This window comes from Danio rerio, chromosome 18 (genome assembly GCF_049306965.1).
Source record: "Danio rerio strain Tuebingen ecotype United States chromosome 18, GRCz12tu, whole genome shotgun sequence".
NCBI classification, from domain to species: domain Eukaryota; kingdom Metazoa; phylum Chordata; class Actinopteri; order Cypriniformes; family Danionidae; genus Danio; species Danio rerio.
The window spans coordinates 44,147,493-44,173,327 of record NC_133193.1 but is presented as its reverse complement, the minus strand read 5'-3'; the positions used below and the strand labels follow the sequence as shown (position 1 = coordinate 44,173,327).

Sequence of the window (25,835 nt, the reverse complement as noted above, 5' to 3'; positions counted from 1 at the left end):
TATTACAACTTCTTCTGATTTAAAATATTATTTCTTCTCCTCGACATCATTATAGTTTGAGCATTCATTATTTCTTCTCCTCGGCGTCATTATAGTTTGAGCATTCATGAGCATTGTGCGGTGATGACCACCCTGGGTGAACAATAAGACACCATAAGCGAAAAGGTGCACTTTAATTTTGATGCCCACATACATCTTCACTAAACATAAATCAGAGGTAAGACTTTCTCATTCAGAGCCTCATTTCAGTTGTCAAGTTTTGTAAAAATCTATCTATTGAATCTATTTTTAAAAAAAAGCAGTGTCATTGTAGAAATGAACAAAACAATAGGCCTAATACAAAATATGACAACACTTATATATAAAAAAAAATTATCATATAGTAACTTTTGGTCAGTTTTTTAATGGATAATAGCACTCTGTAATTTCATGCTTTCACTTTCATAAAATGCACATTAATTAGTAGGAATTACATGCTGGCCTGCTCATAATACTCTTTTCATAAAGCCATATATTTGGCTATTACTAAGGTTGTCACTATATTGAAATTCAATACCAATCAGTGCTGAGATTTTAAAAACATCCATTTCCCGTGAACATTAAAGTGATGTGGAGCACGTTCTTAAACCGCGCTGCTGAAGAGTGGAAAGTACACGTTTGCAAACCCTACCTAAAGTTACAAAGAATGGCGCCGACGACAGCGATCATGTGGTGAATGCTGATCCGCTGGCCGAGATCAATTGAGTGTTTTCAGAAAACGTTCCCGAATTTCGATGCGTTGCATTCACTGCGTGTTCAGCGCAAATGTCCGCTAAATGTAAAATCTAAAGGCTGATTTATACTTCTGCATCAAGCGCATGCGTATGCTTCGTCGCAGCCTACGCGTAAACGCATAGCCCCTCGCCGTGGCCGTTGGAGTCGCTGATGCACACCTCTCAAAAAATATAACGCGTACGCGTAGTGCAAGCTCTGTGATTGGTTGGCATGGTAGCGTTGACGAGTGTGGGCAGAGGTGAGAGCCGCACGAGCATGATGCAGTGGGTGTTTACAAGTATGAAGTCCCGTGAAGAAGCTCAGGATAGTGACTGCTATTTTTTGTTTACCCTATGATTAAAGTTGTTGCACATCCGCCTGTTTCTGCTTTAAAATGAACGAGTTTGAGCCACTTGTACATAAGCATTCAGAAAAAAACAAAACACCAGAGAAGGAACCCGACACAGAGAAACATGAACACCTACTCTGCCAGCTAGTGTTTCGGAAGTGTATTGCAGAGCAACAGAACAGCGCGCAGAAGTATAAATGCACGGCTACGCGCAAGGCTTGCGCCGTGGGTCACACAGACCGGTATTGACAGTGGTTATCGTGGGAATCCTGCTCTGCCTCTCTCACATATTTGGTCATCTGACTTGCCTGCTTTTTTCCACAAACACAGAAAAATGTAAATCAGCTCATAAGACTGAGCATTTAAAATGATACAAACCGAAACCAAAACTTTTAAAGAGTGGTAAAAGTAAGACTTTTCTTTCTCACTTCTGGCCATTCTTTCTTGAGATGTATATTATTTTTCTATTTAGTTTCAGATGATTGCTTTGCAGCTTTCAGCCTTGAATTGAATGATTTGTTATAATCTTTCCTTTGTTTTGTAGCGGAAATATTATTTATTAAGTTGACATGCGTATAAAAACAGTAGTGCAAAATATATAATTGTTACTGCAATGCTTAATTTTTGTTTGATGCAAACCATCAATTTATTTGTCATAAAGTAACAGGACTTTTTATAGCACATAACTCACATTTAAGCACATTCAAGGCAGCATGATAAAGACAAATGTAATTCATTGTTAGTATTATTGTCATCATCATTATTGTTAATATTTTATAAACATAAGACATTAATTTTGGAATTATTGCACAAATATCAATAAGTCATCTCAGCATTAGTTAGATAGTTGTTACAGTTTTTGTTATAGTTCTAATTAATGTTGTTTTCAAATGCAATAAATGCTTTAATATTCAATTTGCAATAATGCTCATTAATTTTTGGTGGTGCTCCTACAGTTTTTTTGGTGCTCCTAAATATTTGAGGTTGGGAGGACCCAAGCTCTGCTAAATATTTAAAACACAGTTAAATAGTAGTTGGAGTTAGTTAATAACTTGTTAATATCATTTTTAAACTAACACTCACTGCATTTTAGCAGTAAAAAGCTACGATAAAAAATAAATTAATAAATAAAAATCGCAATTAGATATTTTAACCAAATCGCAGAGCTCTATCAGAAAGGGAAAAAAGGGTATCAGAATATCCCTAATAAATTTCCCTCCACTTTAACTGGTCAAAACAACTAGATGCCAGATGCCCCTCCCATATAATTTATGCAAAGCCAATAGGAAAGCTCATTGTCATTCAAAATCGCAGACATGCATTATAGCACATCCATGGCTATATCACTCGTAACAGATCGATAAACTAACTTGCATCTCATATTAATATACGTCACATGCAGTACTGCACAACCAATCCATGAAGAACAAAAAAGGTGATGCAGAAGTGAGATAGAGTAAATCAATAGGACAAAAGCCTTAGAGGAGGAAGGGCTGCGAAAAATGAAACGGTAATATGGACGACTTCAACACTAGCCAATCAGATCTGCATGTGCTGTCCATTTTTCTTAGTATTGTATGATGCCATTAAGCTCGAGGTGATTTTGAAGACAACAGTGTGTTAGTCGGCTTGACAACACACAGTGAGAAAAGACACATCCTGAACACGGAGGATAGCTGGAGGGGGCCTTTGTGTCCTCCTCAGTTCAGTGGTAATGAACAACACTCACCATCAATCACATGCGACACCGCAGAGATACGCAATCCCACCACACCTTTATCCGGCGTGTATGCGAGATGCACCATCACTTAATCAGGGCTGCGTGATTATGAGACATAATCTAAATGAAAAACTATGACAAATGGTGCCAGAGGACTTTAATGGGGATAAAGCTTAAAGCTTGATCTACTCATGAAGCCGCACTTCACTACGACAAATGACAGATCCAATTTGAGCTATGGATGTGTTGAAGCATTTCAAATGTATGACTAAACAATGTGATATATTCTTGTCAAAACAACAAGCTTGAGACATCGATTATCAAAGTCTTAACCCTAAATGCTACATTTTATATTTTGAAAAAAAAAATCAAAAATGATTTTCTACAAAAATGAATGCATTCCATCTAACAGCAATTAGCCGGAAAATTACCAGCAAAGGGTCTGTGTGTGTTCATTTATTTAGCATTTATTAATTTATTGCATATAATCGGAGACGTTACAGTAGGCTATTTCGAATCATTGATCTGCAGTTATAATCAAATCATGTTCATAAAAAGGTTAGTAATGAACATTCAAACACGAGTATTCATGTGTATAAAGCACCTGTTTTGTGAGAAGTGCTTCTCATCTGATATGTGAATGACCTGTACAGTAGAGCTGCACAATTAATCCAAAAAAGATCGCGATCTCGATTCGACCCCCTAGACCAGTGGTCACCAAACTTGTTCCTGGAGGGCCGGTGTCCTGCAGATTTTAGCTCCAACCCTAATCAAACACACCTGAACAAGCTAATCAAGGTCTTACTAGGTATACTTGAAACATCCAGGCAGGTGTGTTGAGGCAAGTTGGAGCTAAACCCTGCAGGGACACCGGCCCTCCAGGACCGAGATTGGTGACCCCTGCCCTAGACCAGGGGTTCCCAAACTTTTCAGCCTGCGACCCCCAATATGACGATGCCAGTGACTCGCGACCCCCCAATATCCTGGCTATGAATACAGAAACCTTGCATGCAATGTCACACACACCAATACACCCAGGGATATTCTTCGTTTAATGTCAGTGCTGTAAATGGGCCAGAAACTTTAACCTGGTGTTATAAAATCAATCTGCTGCATCTGACACTATTGCTGTGTCTTTAATATAATGTAATTACCACTGGGGTCGCAATCCAATAGAACTAGTAACTATAAACTACTATAGTTACTATATAGTAATTATGACGTAGTAAAAACGACTATATTTTTTCTCTTCTGTAGGTTATGGATAAAATATGGTCATTCTTATATGATTTAATAATAATAATTAGATTTTTTTTAAATCACCAGGCGACCCCCCCTTCATTGTCCCGCGACCCCCACTTTGAGAACCCCTGCCCTAGACGATCTTAATCCAGCATTTTCTACGATTCTGCCAATCATATTTTCAAGTTCAGGAGAGAAGCAAAGGCGGCTGCATAAGTCATTTCATTGTTTTACACACGTTGCTCAGCGACATGGACACCTCCAAATGATGTTAAATGAGTCACATACTGTATTTATAAGGTATAATTCACCCAAAAATGTCATTTTTGTCTTCATATAATGATGTATTCGTGGCCGGGAAATCACACGTGACGTGAGCTGCGGACTGTGCGGGCGCACGCCCTCGCCCTAATTAATGACAGACGCGCGCACGTCTACTTTAGTGAACAGAACCTGCATATGCTGTAAGTAACAGATTTTAAAGTTGTAAATAATATTCAGTTTGTGGCACAGAGTGATCGTTTGAGAGCCGCGCGCGAAGTATGAACAGCACTTAGCAGTGAAAATGAAACCATAAGCGTGCACTTCATTTAAATGATCATATCGCATTTTAAAGTTATGACTGTGACAAGCATATATGTTTTTTCTTTCATAGCGAACACACAGTTGTGCATGAAAATAATGTTTACTGTGTCTGTATAACTACTCTAGCCTATTTAATGTTGATTTTATCAGTGAATTAAATGTTCTAATAATGACCTCAATGACAGATTGCAAGCATATATCTCAAACATAATTCAACATCAGAATTATTATAAGTAGAATAGAATTATTTATAGAAACCAGTAGACCTACACATATTATAATTTTTGTTTTACCATATTTTTGAGAAAAAACAATAATCTCACATTAGGCTTTATTTTACATCTACAGAATCGTGGGAGAATAATTATCTTAATTTTAAGTAAAAATAAAATAAAACAAAAAAATTTGCGATTCTCATTTTAGCCAGAATCGTGCAGCTCTACTGTACAGTTTTACGGTAGACATCTTATCGGGCAAGAGCCACTCAGTAAAAATGGGCCATAAGCTCAGTCTTCTGTTCTTGTGCTCTGTGCAGGCACGCTGGGTTGTGGTTGGTTCGAATACCACACTGCGGCATAAGTATCAGTTATGAATGTATCAAGCAAAAAAAAAAAGCGCTGTAAATCAATTTAGAAATTGTGCATGTTCAAAATCACACTTTCAATATAATTTCAATTAATCGCACAGCCCTACTGTGAAAATATTTTAATAGTAAAATTTAACCGCTTCAATAGGCCTATATATTTGTTCAACACAGAACTGTAATTAAACAGAATATGGTCAAGTGTGATTAAATCTTTTTTTTATCTCTAATCATTTTTTTTTCACAGCCCCATACAACAGAATTTTGCATGCTCAAATTCTATTGACTGCGGCATTATTCTGTGATGTGGAAGTTAATGCTGCAGAATTAATCAAATAAATATAATGATCTCAAATCAACCCCCTAGATCAGTGGTTCTCAAACTTTTTTCATTAAGTACCACCTCAGAAAAAAATTGTCTCTCCAAGTACCACCAAAATGAGCAGTATTGAAATACAGTAGCGTAGTAGGCCCAATAAAGCAGCTACAACTCTGCACAGTTAAAAAACGTGGCAGATTGCCTCAGAAATATAGGCTATATATAGGCTGTCATATATGGCATATTATTCATCATTTTTTGATAAATTTTGAAATGTGTGTAGCATGTACATGACATATTTTATTCCTCCGCGTACCACTAGAAGGAAGCCTGCGTACCACTAGTGGTACACGTACCACAGTTTGAGAACCACTGCCCTAGACAATCTTAATCCAGCATTTCTACAATTCTGCCAATCATATTTTCAAGTTTAGGAGAGAAGCAAATGCGGGCGCAAATCTTCACATTGTTTTATATATGAAGCTTAGCCATGTAGACGCCTCTAAAGGGTGTTAAAAGAGCCACATACTGCATTTTAAGGTATAATTCACCTAAAAAGTTCATTCTGTCTTTAAATAATCATGCATGCGCTGTTACCACAGAGAGGGCAAGCACGCGCCTGTGAATAAAGTCTACTATCGTGAACAGAACCTGCATAGGTTGTGAATAACAGGTAATAAAGCTGTAAATAATATTCAGTTTATGGGACAGAGTGATCGTTTGGGAGCGATGCAGGAAGTATGAACCGTAATTGGCAGTGAAAATAAAACTGAAAGAGTGCACGTCATTTAAATGATCATATCGCATTTTAGAGTTACGATTTTAGCAAATTTTGCATTTTAACCAACAGTTGACCTACACAATATTATTGTTGTTTTACGATATGTTTGAGAAATAACAATAATAATAATTGCCTACTGATATTAATCTATTATCTATAGAATCGTGATCTTTAAGCAAAAAAACTATTATAATAAAAATCGTGATTCTCATTTAATTGCAAATTTTTTGCAATTGTTTTAGAACATGCAATTTAGTTGCCTACAGGATAAATTACTAGGAATAATAAACAGCAGAAAATGATGACTTCTCCAATACAAGTGTGTCCATGCATGACTACACATAAAAAGGAGGATATAATAAGAAAATATCAGTTTGCAACGTCCAGCAGCAAAACAAGCTGTTTTTAATGTCTAAAAATCAATAGAAGTGAATGAGTGTCCAGCCAAAAAGACTCCAATGGCTGCGCCTGATTGTACATAAAGAATAAGGTCAATAGTGAAGCTCCCTTTTTCTACCTACACTCTTTTCATGTTTTCAGAGTGAGGAATAGGAGTTTGATTACATTTTTCGACAACGTATCAAACTTGAGAAAATTCCCTCTGACGGACGGAGTTGAAGTGGCCGGAACGCAAGGCAGTTTGGCTGTAAATGCCAGTTTAGGACTATCACCATGCAAGTGGTGCCCCCACACAGCTGGGGTCTTCCGTTATTTTTGGCTTCTCTTCCAGATGAGCTAAATTATGACTTTCACTCATGGGTGAGTCATTCATATTCAAGCCTGAATAAGAATCGTTGTTAAAAGACTTAAAATTGAAAATCCCACAATTTAACATTCTGAATCAGGTGAAGTCGGGTCAGATTGTGAGCCAAATTATTGAACAACATACTAAAAAACTTGTCTGACTAAAACAAGCAATGATCAGCTTTGTCTATCACTGATCCTAAACAGTTTTCCACGCTAAATCGCTAAGAATCAATTACAGAAATTCAAGGTATGGGGCGTTTTTTTATGGGGCGTAAAACGTTTTTTTTTTGTTGTTTTTTTGCTGAATGACAGGTGCCGTACAAACCGGAAACCCTGCTATGCTTTAAGCAGAAATCCGTAGGTGTTGATTCAAGCATGTAACTGCTGGACTGGGTTTTTTGTCTATACATAGCCAGTATATTTTTAAGATTGACATACAAATAGATCACAGAGTAGAATCTCTCTCACACACACTCACACACACACACACTCACACTATATTAGAGGTGAAAATGCGGAGATACCAAGGCTCCCTAACACCAACATTATACAAACAATATACATAAATAACAACAAGAGGTTTTTCTAAGCCACGTATCATAAATATAAGCTGGAGTGAAAAACAAGTGCAAAAGTAGATACCATTATGAGAGGTGACAAATATATCAGGTTGACAGGAATCTAGACACACAGCTTAATCTGATGAGCATCCTCCTGCTCCACGTGACCAGCATTTGACAATAAAGCTTGTATTTAAAAAGAGATTATGAAATCGTTCTATTCATAAAAAAACAGACAAGAGCAGATTGAAGGTCTGTATGTACAAGTAATGAAAGTCTATTCAGTGTTTATAACCAATTATTGTGGCAATGCAAGTAATTCAAGACTATGTACTGCATATTTATGTTTATATTGAATAGGGTTGGGCAATCTGGCAAAAAAAAATGCAATCTCGAGAGTTATTTTCCATATTGAGTGATAACGATATATATTAACATACCCCAAAAGTACCCCAACAATGACTGAAGCCACAAAAACTAGAAGGTCCATCATAGGGCTGCACGATTAATTGAAAAAAGATCACGATCTCGATTCAACCCTACACACACAATCTTAATTCAGCTTTTCTACGATTCGCACAAGTCTTCACAGGAACATGAACACCTTCCAATGGCGTTAAAAGTATCACATATTGTATTTATAGGGTATAATTCACCCAGAAATGTCATTTCTGTCTTCATGTATTATGTATTCGCAACCGCAAAATCACACATGAGCTAACCGCAAGGCTGTTTGTTTTCGCCGAGAACGTGCACACTAATGACGGCTACTTTAGTGGATAGAACTTGAGTAGACTGTGAATAACAGGTAATAAAGTTGTAAAAAACGTTCAGTTTGTTGCACAGAGCAATCGTTTAAGAGCCGCACTGATAGAATGATTTGCATGTTTGTTTTTTTAAATCACAGAGACAGCAGCCATGAGCCGTACTCGGAATTGAATTTGAAACTGGCCGCACATCATTTAAATTATCATATCGCATTTTACAGTTATGATTACAAGCATTTAATATGTTTTTTCTTTAATAGCTAATACAAAGTGTTGTGCATGAAAATAAATATTTAACAGTGTCAGTATAACTACTCTAGCTTATATAATGTTAAATATAATGCAAAAAGAAATCTGATAATGACAAATGTCTCATTTAATCAGTGAAAACAAACGGTCTAATAATGTTGTCAATGTAAAATGACAAGCACATGTCTTAAACATAATAATTCAACTTAATTATGAATAGTTGTATTCTGATGTCATCATTTTACTGTGAATTAACAAACATATTTAAAGTCTGTTCAAGTCTACTATAATGACTATACAAATTTAGCATTTTAAGCAACAGTAGACCTACACATAGGCCTAATATTATTAGTTTTGTTTTACCATTTGTTTGAGAATTAACAATAAAAATAGGCTACTCATATTAACCTTTATTTTACATCTAAAGAATTGTGAAAAAATCGTGATCTTGATTTTAAGCAACAAAAAAAAAGTCACACCTCAAATTGTTCAAAATGGGTTTCTTTCTTTAGTTGAACAGAGAGGAAGATATTTTGAAGAATGTTGGAAACTAGTAGCCATCCATAGTATGTAAAAATAATAACTATTTCAACACAATATAATCTTCACGTTCAGCAGAAAAAAAGTAACTGATAATTTAAGGTTTACAACCACTTAAGGGGTTGTGTTTTTTCTGTGTTTTTTCTGTGTAATTCTGTGTTTTTCTTCAGAATCTAAATTTGTTCCATGAATGTGTCTTTCTTTTCTCTCCTGAAAACAAAACAGCCATTTTGAATAATGGAACTAAAAGCTGCTGGCCTCATTGACATCCAAAGTATTTTTCCCATACTATTGAAGTGAAAGGGCACCAGCAACTGTTTGGTTCCCTGCACTATTTAAAATAACTTTAGTGTTCAACAGAAAAAAGAAATAATACAGCTTTATTACTTTTATCTAATGTAAAGGATGACAACATTTTTTACTTTGGGTGAATTATGCCCTTAACATAACCATTTACTTGTAACAAAGCATTGTTATAACCATTTTACACAAAATCTATCCCCCAAAAAGTAGTGTTTCACTGGTTTAAACTGGTTTGTGAGCACAAATTTAAGAAAACTTTGCTCATTTCATTAAGATCAAATAACTTAAAAACAAAAACAAAATAAAACATTTACTCCTGATTGCAGAGCTGTTGTAAATATTCACAATCCTATGATCAAATGCTCTCTGAAAGGCCTTTTCTCGCATCTATTTTTTGTTGAGTTTATTATTAAGAAATCAGTTTATTTCCCATGAGGAAAATGAACACTGCATCTTTATTACATCCTTAATAGAAGTCTTAAAAAAATAGCAAACTAAAATCATCATACGTAGTATTATTCCTCTAAAACAACTTGATTTTTCTGCTGATAAGATCATCCGAATATTCACGTCCAATAACATACAGGTATATATAAACAATTTTAATTATCGATATAAACCACTTTCTGAACACTTCACTTGACCACTAATTTAAATTTTATGAAACCCTTTAAATCAACTTATGAGGTGCAAGATTCTACAACAGCTTTGCTGTGCTAATCATTATTACACAGTGTTTGTCAGTACATGCTAGGGCTGCACAAAATCATCATCAATATCGCAATATGATCATTCAAGCAAGCAAGTCACATCGGAAGATTTGCAATGTTGAGTGTGGATTATATTTTATAATTTGCATGTGTTTTTGAGGCCTGTTGACTGTATTATGATTTTAAAAAAAAAACATTCAAGTGTAAGAAATTGTACCATTTATAACTTTAATAGCAATGAGTTTTATTTAACTATTTGTATTTTTATTATTTAATTACTGCACCTTAATACTGTTAAACTCGTAAAATGATAAAACTGTTTATTGCAATTGTATCTTTTTCTTTATAGTATTTCTTCTATGCTTGTAGATTGTTTATTAGAGTTTATGCAGATACGCTGTCCTACAAAATTATCCCAATCGATCTAAAACAATAAATTCTGTCCAAATAGACATCAGAGTCATCTGATGGAATTGTATTCATATTGCAATATATAATAGCATAGAAATCGCAATATAGATTTACAACAAAATAATGCAATGTTAGATTTTTTCTAATATTGTTCAGCCCTATTACATGCCCACAACACTACCCCAAATGCCATTTAGCTTTTTTATAAAAATAAAACTCTCTGAATAACTGACACTTCAATTATAACCTTAAAGTGCCTGCCCTGCTCCATTTCGCATGAGCTGCAGTGTCACAGCACAGAAGGATTCATATTCATCATATGACAAGACTGAGAGCAACCATAGGCAAGACCAAAAAGGAGGATTTGGTGCACAACAGACCCCGAGCATCACTAGCTCTTTCCATCACACTATTTTTATATGTAGTTGAGGCTAATAAAAAACAAGATCCACATAAATTCCAAAAAGAAAATGTGCAAAAAAAAAAAAAGTATGGTCTGATTGATTGGCCGGAAAACAATGCACATCCCATGAGTTGTACTCTGTTAACATAGCCAATCGCATGAACCAATTAAAATGTAAATCCAGCGATACAACACATAAAGGATGTGTGGGTGATCATCTTGCTTGTGTCACAGCAGCTAAAAGATGTCTACAGGTGTGGTGTGAGCAACGGCGACCAATGTTGCATCCATTGTAGATCTTTTGCTGCGGTGAAACAAGTGAAGCGATGGCCCTGGAAGCTCCAGGAGTCTCCCACATTTCTATAGTGGGGCTATAACACCTGCAAGCTAGATTTAACATCACAAAAGTTGTGAAGACGTGAGTAAATGACCAATAGGTAAGATCGTGAGAGGATTCAAGCACTACGTTTGTTAGGTTAAATGTATAGCGGAGTAAAAATATCCTGCTCGCTAATCATAAAAGGCATTCATCTCTCTCTCTCACGCGATCACGCTACAGTAGGTGGAGTTGCTGTGAGCCTATCAATGCCTAAAACCACATATCACACCTATTTGTTTGTCAAGATTATACACTGAAAGGATTTCATTCCTTCAAACTTTCTATTAGATAAAGATGTGCTGTTGATAAATGCTGAGTTCATTTAGTCATTTTTCATACCAATTTCTTGTCCATTTTTATTTTTGCACTTTACAGAAAACTACTGCCCATGGCATGTCCACAAAGATATAAAAGACATGTTTAGGGGATTATATGCAACACTCTTAACTAGGGCTGCATGATTCTGGCTAAAATGAGAATCACAATTTTTTTTTTTTTTTTTTTTTTTTGCTTAAGATCAAGATCATGATTCTATAGATGTAAAGTAAAGGTTAAATGAGTAGGATATTTTTAATATTGTATATTCTCAAACATGGTAAAACAATGACAAGGCCTATGAGTAGGTCAACTGTTGGTTAAAATGCTAAAATTTGTATGGACTTTATATGGTGAACTTGAACAGACTTTACATATGTCCTGTTTGTTAATTTGCAGTAAAGTGATGACATCTGAATTATGAATAGTTGTATTCCAAGGTTGAATTATTATTGTATTTGAGGCATATGCTTGTCGTTTGTCAGTGATAACATTATTAGACTATTGCATTATATACAACATTATAGGCTAGATTAGTTATGCTGCTTGAATAAACATTTATTTTTATCCACATAGAAAAAACATATCAAATGCTTGTGGTAATCATAACTTTTGTGGTAATTATAACTTTAAAATGTGATATGATGTGCTGTTTACTGGAGTAGACAGTGTGACATAAAACAGTGTCAACTCGTGTGATTTAGCAGCCGCAAATACATCATTACATTAAGACAGAAATTTTAGTTTTAGGTAAAATATACCTTGTAAATACTGAATGTGAGATTTTTAACACCATTTGGAGGTGTCAGTGTTGCTGAGCAATGTATATAAAACAATATGAGGACTTGTGTGACTGACTTTATGCTTCTACGAAACTTGAAACAATCATTGGCTGAACTGCAGAGATGCTGGATAAGAATTGTGTGGGGGGGGAGGGGAGGGGGGGGGGCAAATCGAGCAATCTTTTTTCAATAAATTGCGCACTCCAATTCTAACTTATTCTATTAGGTAAGGAGAAATCATAAAAAAGTGTCATACTGAGGGGGGTAAAGGTCATTTATGCAATAGCACAGTTATAAAGCATCAGTATTGGTCCCTGATATTAACTGATCACTATGACAAGAAATCGGTACTCTGTATTAGCTGTAAAACTCCTGAGTCTGATCCCAGTAGGAATTATTGCTACTGATGCAAATCTTTTCCTAAAAAGTGTGGACAGTACTGCTGCTCTCTACATGTGAAGTCCAAAACGAAAGCAAGCAAATTCATGTGATTATTGTGCCACACATATTGATTGCAGATACTGGCAACTGCAGCGGATTCAAATGCAGAATTTTACCATCATAGAGTAACATACTTATAAACCTAACTTTGCCAAGAAACAAAATGTTTATTCTATTACACAATGATGCTGAAGAGCAGAGTATTAACTAGGCCCACATGGAATCTATGCGTGCAGAATCCGCAGATTTTTTGCCCATCTATTTATTTACTTGTGTAAAGGTATATTTAGTTTTTTAAATAATTTTAGTAATATTATTGACTAATATGAAAACGTTAATATGATTTATTTGCAATACAGTTTGTAAAGTAATATTTTTCCGTCTTTCAGTTGACATATTATATGAGACTTGCTTTGTTTACCAAATAAGCAGATCTAAATAGATTTGCATCATAAACATTCAATAAAAGTTAAAAAAGATGTTTATTTTTTACCATGTTTTAGTTAAGATCCTTCTAAAATCATTCCACATAAATTTGCAGATTTTTTACAAAATTCTGCACAGAAACAGCTAAAAACTGTCCACAGATTCTGTCTGGCCTTAGTATGTTTAGTAATGTTTAGTAGTAATTCTCTGCAGAAATAGCTAAGACTCCACAGATTCTGTCTGGCCGTAGTATCTAATTTCATGTAACGAACCATGATGATGATCACCAACAAAAAAAAAGTGTGGTTCAAGTCAGCCTGTTACGATATCTATTTTTTGTTGTACGATATATATGGCGCCAAAATATATTGCGATAAACAATATTACTGTCATTTTAAGACCATTTTATGCCACCCATTTTATAACACCAAAATGACAATATAATAGCATTATAATGCAAGTACACTCTTCCAAAGAGGGCATATTATTTTATTCTTAAAAATATTTCTGTGATTTTAACAATTTAATAATCAGGCATTGGAATCAGGTTGTGAAAATGCATATCCTAAACAGATAAATAATAACTGTTAAAAAAAGTGCAAGGTAAAAAGTGACAGAGGCTGAAAAATTTTCAATTTCAGTTGTCAGGCAACCATTTGAAACTATAGAAATTTACAGTAAATAGTGTTTTTTTAACCATACTGACACAGAAACCCCCAATAGAGACAGAGAGGTTGTGCAATCAGCTAAAATGTTGCTAGAATGGTTGTTTGTGGGCGATGTATATTGTATCACCAAAAATTATGTGTGATATGTGGATATATTGATTATTGTGACAAGCAAAGTTTAAATAATATAATCCATTTAGTTTTCATTTTATAAATATATTCACATATTACTAATGTGTTATATATAATAGTAGCTTTTTTTGTAAAAGAAAGAAAGAAAGAAAGAAAGAAAGAAAGAAAGAAAGAAAGAAAGAAAGAAAGAAAGAAAGAAAAGATGTGTACATGCTATTGCTATTCAAATAGGCTAAGTGAATCTAAATATTGTGTGCTCCTAAATATGCCTGCTCCCACAAAATTTTTTACTTGCTTAGCACTATGGCTGACTTCATGCCGGGAGAAGAAACAAATGGCTTTAATTACTTTACCTCCACAATAACTGACACATGATCAGCTTGAGTCAAACAATCAGATCAGGAAAACTAAAATCGGTCACAAAACTTGCTCAGAAACACCATGAAGAAGCCTTGGCATTAGAGTGAAACTGCACTGTCCTTCAGTGTGTCCAAAATGAATTACTTAATGTACTGCTAACAGCTATTCAGCAACTGATGAGCTAAACTATGAACAAATGTCGTTATGGCAGGTGATTAGATTGAAGGGTAAAATAAAAAGCAGTCCGAAAGAAAAATGTTAGTGATGTAGCAAGTCATCTAATTCTGATGAAAGATATGGGCTATTTTTTCTGTCAAATAATAAACTGAGATGAATCATTCAGCTTCCTTACACGAAACCAGGAACTGTATTAAGGAAATGGTGCAAATGTGAACTGATGTCTACTTTACAAGTGAAGGTTGTTTGCCATTTACTACAAAAACAGATAGCCTGTTACCTTTTAACACACGTTCACATTAAGCTTGCGCACCTTCACACTAAACTGTTTCCACATATACACCACATCTAAAAGATACACACCTACAGGAGTAAACCCAACCATCTGAACAATGTGAAAAACAGATTCCCTGCAAAAAGCCATAAGATCGTCAATTTCCTGTTTAACCCCCGTCTTCACCACACCTGTCCCACACTGGACCCATCCTGTCAACATGATAACGACAAGCGCAATGCAAACTTACCAGCCGTGTGCAAATGCCCCAACCAGCAGCCTAGGGCGACAAGAAGGGGGACAATAATGGGGGAAGAAAGGAGGGGAGGGAGAGGGTGAAAAAAGGGGATTTTAGTCAAATATGTTACACCAACAACATAACATTAGAGATGATGAACTGCAGACTACAATGGCAGCCATTTTGTTCAGTAATAATCAAAACCAGGGCAATGTGTCATTCATTAATTGAATGCAATAACACAGATATACTAAGATATGTAATCTTAAGGTAAAACATAAGGTATACTGACTTACAGTCTCACTAAATTAGATGACCCCTATATGACTTTAAAGGTTATTAAAAAGGGATCTAAACACATTCATTTACACTGACAGAGACTAACACATTTGTACTTATTGAGATAATTTAACATTAATCATGTTGCCTCGTCATCGAACTTATTTAATATATGTTTACTTATCATGCATTAAACATCACAAATTGCGGATGCTGCATTTTTTATGACATGTCAATAGAATAGATGCGTTATACTCATGATTTAATTCCAGTTTATGTAATTGTAAATCGTCTTAATGTGAATATCATTAACATTTGACAAGTAAACATATTCACATACAATACACGCACATACTGACGAACTGAAAGTCCGAAAAACGACGTGACGCATTAAAACGCTGTCTTGATCGTCATTTGAAATGGTTTTGAAATACAGCCGTATTTCAAAGTGTCAAAATACAACTCAAAACGCGAAACTATGTTGAATATTTATGCTCAAACGAGCCGAAAGGCCTTCATCCTCCCAGCGACACAAACAATTATAGCTAACGTTACTTCAGCAAGCTAAGAAAACGTAAATGACACTCAAATTACCAGACGTCAAATGTAAGACACAAACACCAAACATTTAAAACACGAACACGGTTCATTTCGATAATGACGCCAAACAACCGACGGGGAGCTCAAAACATGTCTAAAACACCCTGAGCAGTGTGCACACTACCGAGAGACGTCTACTTCCCTGAAGATAGGTTGAACTGTTGTCGACATAAGAGTGGAATTTATTCAAATGGCAACAAAAACAAAACTAGCCAACCGATAGATCTAATCAAGCGTAGTTCTCCGATTGTGAATTGTGTTGCTTTGTGCATACGGACTGTTGACATGAAAATACGACATGATTATGAAGGCCGTTCTCAGAACAGGCCTGAGACGATCCTTTTGTTTATTTTGCCCAGTCCGTGAATCAAACTCCTGCACACCGACAGCCGTTTGTTGTTCTTACACAACCAAACTACACAAAGCGTCACAACACTAAGACGTTCGTGAATTTAGATTGTGGCAAATGATAAAATATACAACGATAAGTTGATTTCGCACTCCGAGGCCTTACACACCGGTCTCGCGTTTTGTGGCCCTGTTTAAGCGCTTTTGCTAAATCAAAACATTAGGTATTGTATTTTTTAAAAAGTAAATACGTTAAAAATTGCTTTGTTAGTGTTGCTTTATAACACCATAGAGGATAACGCCGGACGAATAGTTGACGTTAGTGAATTAAAGCGAAGTTAAAGAGATAATCAAACATAGCTAATGCTAGCAATCACGCTAGCCATGCTAAGTTAAATAAACCACTCACATTTCCCTGATCATCTAGCCATTTATACATTTACATCTTAAAAAGTCGGACAAAAACTTTGAAAGAGGTTTAAGTGTTGAAACTGAACATTTGTACAGCTTCTTGTAAGCTGTGCTGATGCTAACAGTTAACACTGCTAACCGATGCTAATCTGCTGAAGGGACGAAGCGTGACAAGCGATTATAAACAAATAACCTGCCTCGACTTTAACAGCAAAGACAAAACACAACACAATGCAAACACTCATCACACTAGCACAAAACAGAGAAAGGTTGTACCGTTATTGTCAGTCAGTATCTGGCCTACATAAGGTAAAGCTAAAGAGCAAAGCCGGTCTCCTGTCGACGTGTATGCGGGCAAGATCAGGTCAAAGTGACTGAAGACGTAAACAAACTACCACCAGCAGCAAAATACACTCATCAACATTTCACCTGAACATCACTGGCCACCACAAGAAAATCAACTATTGTGATGAAAGAAAACATCCCCTGTTTCAAACACACGTTTCGTGACATATAAAAATATAAACGAGAAATAGAGAGAAACTTGTATTCATTTGTCGTTACCCTATAGCTTTAGTCCAGGTGTATTATTTACGTCTGTTTTCTAATTAAGAATACTGACAAATGACTTAAAAATTCTAACAAAGACAGCAAAAATGGGTCGTCGTATACATTACACTACTCAGATGCTGCTGGTCTCAGCTTTATGGCATTAATGTCCTGTGTGTTTCTTTCACATGGCATGTAAACGACTCTCAATTCGCTCTTTATGTCTCCCCAACGTTATTAAACATTATTCGAGTAGGTTACACCATCTACCGTCACACAAATGCCATAAAGTGGTCTCTTTGAATGTATAGCATAAAAACAGAAACAAACAAGGGAAGTAGGAAAGGGCTCGAGGGATGACAACTGGAAACCATTTTTTTTCTTTCGTCTGGCTTTTCTCACTCATATTACACGGCTGCTGATTCACACGAAGGGCTCCGATGCGCATATGATGTAAGCCGATCCCCGGACATTGATGTTAAGCATATACGTGTATATTTCTTGGTGTTGTTGTAATTACCTATTTGTTCCAGTGTTGTAGTTGCTGTTAGACACAGTGCAGCAGTAGCAGCTTTACCTTCATCAGCTGAGCGACCTGCGAACTGCCGCATCACCTCCGCTCCCACAGCGCTCCCCGCTTCCGCTACGCACTACTTCTCACACCAACAAAACAACGATTACTACATCAAACGGTTCTCTGAAGCCTTATCATCCTCCGTGACGATAAGAATAATGTATGTTGGAGCTGTTCCGCACGGGTTGTGTCACCCATAACCACGCGGTTCACCAATGTATCACTGGCGCATCAGTAACGCACGTCAGGATTTCATCATATCCCTCCGCCAGGTCGTGACCCCCCCACCACCACCATCTTAAAAACGTTCACCATTACACAATTTTATGTATATAATACTTTTCTATTTTGATTATACACTACATAATGTGTTCTGCCGTCGAAACAAAGGTGAATACATGCCCATAAAATGGATTTATGAGGAAAAGGGGTAGTTTTTGGTGTGGTGGTTGTCATGGTAACCACTAAGCGTCCAAATATGGCGTCTCTGCTGGATGAAATATTGTTTGAAACTGCTGGACAAGGTCCACCTCCATCTAAAGACTTCTACCAGCTTGTTATCACACGGAAGGAGGTATTTTAACATCAACATCAAAATGATGGGACTAAGATTGTGGTCAATGTTTGCATTATTTTGCATACCATCTGTCATGCAGGCAAAATGAATTATGAACTTCTCATCAGTCATCATAACAACATCACAAAACAACACAAGTGTTTCTACATATCTGTTTTGCTGACATGGCTTGAATTTTAGTCAAAATGAGCAAAATGTTTCATTTCACTCAGGTTATATGGAGATGCTGGAAGATTTCAATCCGGGCTGAATCCAGAGGAGCCCCACCGGGAGAAACTAAACAGTTCCACGATGACTTTTTGAACAATTCAAGGATGCAAGGTAATTATCCAGGTTATGTTTGCCATTAATCACCAATGTCATCTATTAACTATCTTATAATTCATTTATTTTATTTTCGGCTTAGTCCTTTTATTAATCTGGGGTCGCCACAGCGGAATGAACATATCAAGCATATGTTTTACGCAGCAGCTTCAACCCATTACTGGGAAACATCCATACACACTCATTCACACACATACACTAAGGACAATTTAGTGTATGAGTGTGAATGAGTGTGTATGGATGTTTCCAAGAGATTGGTTGCAGCTGGAAGGGCATCCGCTGTGTAAAACAAATGCTGTATAAGTTGGCAGTTGGCAGCAATAAGCCGAAAAGAAAATTAATGAATGAATGAAACACGTTTACATTATTCTTGAAATCTTATCATGTTAATCATTATTTTATTTTAAAAGGCTAACATCAAAAGATGTAATTAACCACATGACCATCTCCACATGATGTAATTAACTACATGTTTGAGCATCACTTGGGGCCTGTCAGTGGCTGTGACTACCAGATTTTTGTCAACAGGCCAAGGTGGTAAACAAATTGATGGAGGTGGCTGAAATTCTATCTGCCGGAAAACCCTGATAATTATTATTAAAATGGCTCTGGTTTTCTAAAACTGTTACAATCTATTTTTATTTTGCCTTTTTATGTCAAATAATGGAATACCAACACTCATTTGTCTATTCTAAATTGTGTTTTCTTTATTAAATTCAATTCATTTATTGCCATGTGAGCAGTAAGGAAACATGTTTCCCTGTACAATGAAATTCTTACTTTGCCGTCCACAGTGATGTCATACACATCATACACGACATACACATACACAGAAGTGACAGAAGTATACATATGAAATGTACATATCTAAATATCTATAAATGTAAGTAATATGTCATAATGATTGTATAAACAGATGTAAACAATGTAGTTGTTTAATATTGTGCTTACTATGCAAAAAGTGCAAACAACAGTATAATGGCCGGAGCTGATTAAGTGCAATTGTATGCATTAATAGTGCAAACTGGATGAAGAATATAGTGTGCTATGAAATGAAACTGTTATACTGATGAAGACAAAATTATTACCCCCTGTGATTTTTAATTCTTTTTTCAAATATTCTCAAGACATGTTTAATCAGAGAAGATTTTTTCAACACATTTTGAAATATAATAGTTTTAATAACAAATTTCTTTTGTTTCTGCTATAATGACTGAACATAATATTTCATTAGTTATTTTGCAAGATACTAGTCTTCAGCTTAAAGTGCATTTTAAAAGCTAAACTAGGTAAATTAGGTAAACTAAGCATGTCACTGGACAACAGTGGTTTGTTCCAATCGAAAAAACTAAATTATAGAAGCTAATGTTGATTGATTGCAAAAGAAGACTGTATTTTGTATAGAATAAAAAAAAAATAGAAATAAAAATAAAATGGAATGGAAAATGCTGTAAATATTTATTTATTTATTTTTTTTGCTCTGTTATTCATCCCTGAGGAAATATTTGAAATATTTTACCAGAGTGTTTACAATTTTGGCTTCAGCTGTATTTATATGGAAAATAATTAGGATCTTTTAAAACTAAAAATCCCTTTTCTATTTTCTCTTACTTTCCTTAAAAAATAATCTGACCTAAACTCAAGAAAAAATAAAAGCAGAGCAAAATGTTTTTAGAAATAATTTAAAAGATGTCTTTCTGAATCTGGTAAAAATATTCTTGGCATAAATTGAAATAAAACAGTTTTTGAAAATCAAAATCCCTCTCCCATACATGTATGAATATGTACAAATGAATTATTAGCCCATTATTAGGAAAATTATTTCCTAAATTATTTTTAGAGCAAGGAATTTTTCACAGTATTTCCTATAATATTTTTTCTTCTGAAGAAAGTCTTATTTGTTTTAATTCAGCTAGAATAAAAGCAGTTTTTAATGGTTTTAAGGTCAATATTATTAGCCTTCTTAACCAATAAATATATTTTGATCATCTACAGAACAAACCATGATTATACAATGACTTGCCTAGTTACCTTAATTTTTTACCTAGTTAACCTTGTTAAGCCTTTAATTAGCACAATAAGCTGAAATCTTAAAAAATATCCAGTAAAATATGATTTACTGTCATCATGGCAAAGATGAAAGTAATCAGTTATGAGAGATGAGTTATCAAAACTATTATGTTTATAAATGTGTTGGAAAAAAACTATTTATTCCGTTAAACGGAAACTGGGGATAAAATATCCAGGGGGGCTAATAATTCTGACTTCAAATGTATAAAAATATTGTTGTCATTTGTAAGTTACTTTGAATAAAAGCATCTGTAAATTTAATGTAATGATAATTTAGAGGTTCAGATTTAAATAAGTCATACTCACGATTTCATAAAAATGATGTGAATGTTATGTATGATTTTTAGAGCAGCTAGCTGTGGTATTTGGCAGTAGGATTCTGGAGTACACTCTGGCTCTGTGTCGAGGGCATTTCGACTACCTGGAACGTTTACCAGACAAGCTGCTCCTTACAATTCTTTCCTACATTTCCTTACAGGACATTGGGCACCTCAGCCAAACCTCAAACAGGTTTAGAAAGGTTAGAACAATGCCCTGTCTCTTTCTTCTCTTTATTATCATCTTCTAAGAAATATATAAATTATTAACCCCTTGAATTATTAGCCCCCCTGTTTATTTTCTTCCCCAATTTTTGTTTAACAGAGAGCAGATTTCTTCAACACATTTCTAATCATAATACTTGTAATAACTCATTTCTAATAAACTGATTAATTTTATCTTTGTCATGATGACAGAAAATAATATTTTATACTAGATATTTTTCAAAACACTTCTATACAGCTTAAAGTGACTTTTAAAGACTTAACTAGGTAATTAGGTTAACTAGTCAGGTTAGGGTAATTAGACAAGTTATTGTACAACGATGGTTTGTTCTGTAGAGTATCGAAAAAACATTTAGCTTAAAGGGGCTAATAATTTTGTCCCAAAAATGTTTTTTTTTTTTTTAAATAATAACTGCTTTTATTCTAGTCGAAATAAAACAAATAAGACTTTCTCCAGAAGAAAAAATATTATCAGACATACTGTGAAAATTTCCTGAATTTCCTGAATTCCTAACCATCATTTAGGAAATTAAAAAAATAAAATTCAAAGGGGGGCTAATAAATCTGTCTCAACTGTACATACATATTTGGATTTCACAGATGTAAAAATGTATGTCATATGTGCAACAATTACTAATATGTACATTTGTTCAAATATGAAAATTAACTTTTGTTAGCTGTGTGGACAGATCTGTGTGTGTATAGTGTGTCCACAGTCATATTGGAGTGATATAAGCACAAAAAGTCTTTTTTTAATTTCTGGATTTTAAAATAGGACCCAAATCCCAGTGATTTTAAGGCTCATTGCAACTTTACGTAAGAGTGTGTTTTACCCCGCCCACAGAACATTTGTTTTGCAAATAAACTGGGATTAAAATATTTTTACAACTCTCTGTGATTTTTATACATTTTATAAGTTTAAAAAGTTTTTAAAAAAGAGCATGTTTGTAATAAAGACTGCAAAATCTCTAATTCTTAACCGCTATGATCACCATGGCCGCATGGTATCAGTAATGGTAACTTTAATATATATCAAATAAACTTATTAGGTATTTTTGAATAATGAGCTGTAATTCAGCTTAATTCAAGTCTGTCAGTATCACTGACTGCTGTTTATCTGACTTAACAGGAGAAGCAGCTCATTTGCATTTAAAGCCACAGGCTACAAAAACAGCTACAGTATACTCAGACACCAAAATGGAAAAAATTCTGGAGGCTATAATAAATAATCTGATGGATATTTTGAGCTGAAACTTAAACTTTAAAATAGGTGCCCTTTAATTTTATATACAGCTAAAGTCAAAATTATTAGCCTTCCTGTGAAATTTTCTTTATTTTTTTCAAAAGTGTTGTATAACAGAGAGATTATTTTCAATACGTTTAAACAGAAGTTTTGATAAGTATTTTCTAATAACTAATTTATTTAGTCTTTGTCATGACGACGGTACATGATGTACTTATTTTGCAAAATAATAGTATTTAGTTAAAGTGTCATTTAAAAGGGTAATTAGGTTAAGTAGGCACATTAGGTTAAGTGGGCAACAATATTTAAGGTTATTAGAAATATTTAATTTAAGTTTTGACAATATTTCTTAAGAGGGCTAATATTTTTGTTCTTAAAATAGCTACTATATATATATATATATATATATATATATATATATATATATATATATATATATATATATATATATATATATATATATATATATATATATAAAGACTGCTTTTATTTCAGTCAAAATAAAATAAAAATATATTATATCAAATGCCATGAAAACTTCCTTGGTCTGTTCAACATCACTTGGGAAACATTTGAAAAAGAATAAAAATTTCACAGGAAGGCTAATAATTTTGCCTTCAACTTTGTACACTAAAAATGAGTTCCACACATTTTGATTTGTGTTGGGACAACATGAGGAAATTAGGTTAACATTAGTTTTTGGAAATTTAAGTGGATTGAACATGAAACAATTAAGTTGTCTAAAATTTTAGTAGTTTCAGCTCATTTTAAATACATAGTTTGAAAAAAAAAAAGTCATTTTGTACAAGTATACATTCAAATATATTAACTATATTTTAAGATAATTCATATATGGCCATATCAGATTTCCACATGGGCTAAAGCTAAATGCTAGCAACATGCATGTAATGATTCATTTGTTTTATTAGGTTATTAATGGTGAATGTAATTAAAAGCATCTACTCACAAACAAATCTTAGTTTTAAACATCAGAACTTATGGAGTTTGACATGTACTTTTATTAATCAGCTGTGTAACTCGGAGGAGATCTGGAAGAAGACTGTGCTTGGTCACTGTGATGGGATAACTGAAGACATGGAGATGCTGGCAAAGGTCATGGGTTGGAAAAAAATCTTCTTTGGGTTTTACCATGAGAAAGATCATGTCAGCACGGCTTCTCCTGCGAAGGAAGAAGATAATACCAATAGGGCATCTCCATGAGTTATTAAAATCAGCAACTATTAAAAAAGACAGGATCAAACATGTATTTCTTTGGTCTAATTTAGTCCATTCTGTTGTACTGAGGCAGTGTTAACTTTTTAGTATTATTTTTACATTTTCCTATGTCATTTTTACTGTTCACTTTTAAAGTGTGATTTGTGAAGTTCAATTACGTTTGCTTTTTTTGTGATTAAGAATAGGATTGATTGAAACTATAGACTGTAAAAGATTCAAACTGCACGTCTGCCCTCTAGTGCTGACTGTTTTCATGAACCACAAAGTGTAAAGTGACCAGAAGATGGCGCACGTTAATAAAATATGTGCAAAAACACTGTGACTTGATTTTTTTCTAATCTAGAATAGATATGAGTTAGAATATAATTTACTACAGTTGGATTTCTAAAATACCCGTGTCTGATATCAAAACCTGCTCTGAATCTGTACATTTATAGCAAATTCAATGGGATGAATGTATAAATAATTGCATTATTTGTAAAATAATTTTCAGTGTTGTAGAATTGGCCACTGAAGACTTACCAAGCATATTTATTGAAAGGGGAGGAAAAAAATATTTTTGACTTGTGTATGAATATTTTGATGATAAAGTATATTTTATAAACCATTTTAGAGAAAGTTTTTATTCAGGAAATATTTTAAGGGAAATGTTTAGGGGAGAAATTTTAGACTTTTATCATTAATCAAATTTAAACAACTTATAGCTATCAATTTTTATCAGTGTTGTTATTTGTATTTTTTGTACAATGAATGATTAAGAAACAGTTATGATTGTAAATTATTTTGTGAATATTGACTAAGTGTTTCCATGAATGCTGCTATGCAATTAAAATACAAGTAAATAAATAAATAAATAAATAAATAAATAAATAAATAAATAACTAACTATTTTTTTATTGCAATTTCATACCAAAAGCGCTATACTTTGAGCAAGCCCAAAAATGTAATATTGCCATTGAGGTTCCACATGGTCTTCAACAAGAGACTTTCTTTATCCATAGAGCTGACAGTTAAAACGTTGCAAAGAAACTACGATTTTTTCAATTAAACTCTCTCCAAGCTCTTGAGTTTGTAGTATTTCAGGCCCATAGCTAGCCAGGTGAAAGGGGTAGTTCTTTCTCTAAATTAAGTGGACCTTTTTGCAGTTATTTACCTAATTTTCTATTTAATTATGAGATTTAATTACTGAATTTAGGTGACATTTTAAGCACTATTTTTAGCTAAATTGTAAAATACTTCCTAAATATTTAGAATAAAGAAATATGACTAATATTTGGCCTATATTGTCATTTATTAGACAAATAACAAACTGGCCAGCACATTCAAATGTCATCAGTCAGAATTTGTTTATTTGAAAAGTAAATAAATAAATAAACAAATGAATATTAATAATAATAACAATTCAGAGCTTCACAGATTTTCTAGCCTCTCTTTAAAAAAAAAAGTACATTTGAAAATGTAACTCTTATATAAAAACAATAAGCCAAATTAATATGCAAATTGATTTTAATATGGGCCGCTTTTGGTGCTTCACACTTTTTTATTAATCATGCTTTCTTTCAAGAATAAGGTCCAAGATTTAGAATAAAATTTACAAGTCAAATGTTTTCTCTATATTTAAAAACAATACAGTAGCGAAAGATGACTTCTCTTATGTCAGATGTTTTCTTGCACAGCTGGATAGTGGACAAATTAATTGTTTGCACTGGCCAAAACTAATTAACTGGGGTCACACCAGGATTCTGGTTTGTCTTAAAGCTTTTTTTAATGGGTTATTTTTACTATTTATGATGGCTTAGCAGTCAAAATTGGACAAACGAGCTCATGAATGGGACAAATTCTGGACCTTTGTCAGTGGAGGGTGGGTC

The 25,835-nt window shown here is 34.2% G+C and overlaps 2 protein-coding genes across 20 annotated transcripts in view; one reads left to right on the top strand and one right to left on the bottom strand.

Annotated features, from left to right (window-relative positions):
• The window catches only part of trip12 (thyroid hormone receptor interactor 12), an 82,302-nt gene extending 64,294 nt beyond the window's left edge, over positions 1 to 18,008 (bottom strand). For 4 of the 19 annotated variants that reach the window (XM_005159226.6, XM_005159229.6, XM_005159230.6 and 1 more), the window contains exons 1-2: positions 17,922 to 18,008; positions 15,227 to 15,256 (exon numbers count right to left, since the gene is read on the bottom strand). The gene's annotated coding sequence lies outside the window, so the exon portion shown is untranslated. Of the gene's footprint in view, positions 1 to 15,226; positions 15,257 to 16,087; positions 16,249 to 17,128; positions 17,225 to 17,921 lie in introns of those variants that run through there. The other 15 variants (XM_005159227.6, XM_073929268.1, XM_073929271.1 and 12 more) reach the window with 4 other exon arrangements.
• Positions 18,009 to 18,449: 441 nt separating this feature from the next.
• On the top strand, positions 18,450 to 24,283 carry fbxo36a (F-box protein 36a). The gene is given in 4 exon segments (NM_001076747.1): positions 18,450 to 18,549; positions 18,765 to 18,873; positions 21,294 to 21,466; positions 23,761 to 24,283. Coding segments are annotated over 4 exon segments (570 nt in total). The 5' UTR covers positions 18,450 to 18,453; the 3' UTR covers positions 23,953 to 24,283.
• Positions 24,284 to 25,835: the final 1,552 nt, after the last annotated feature.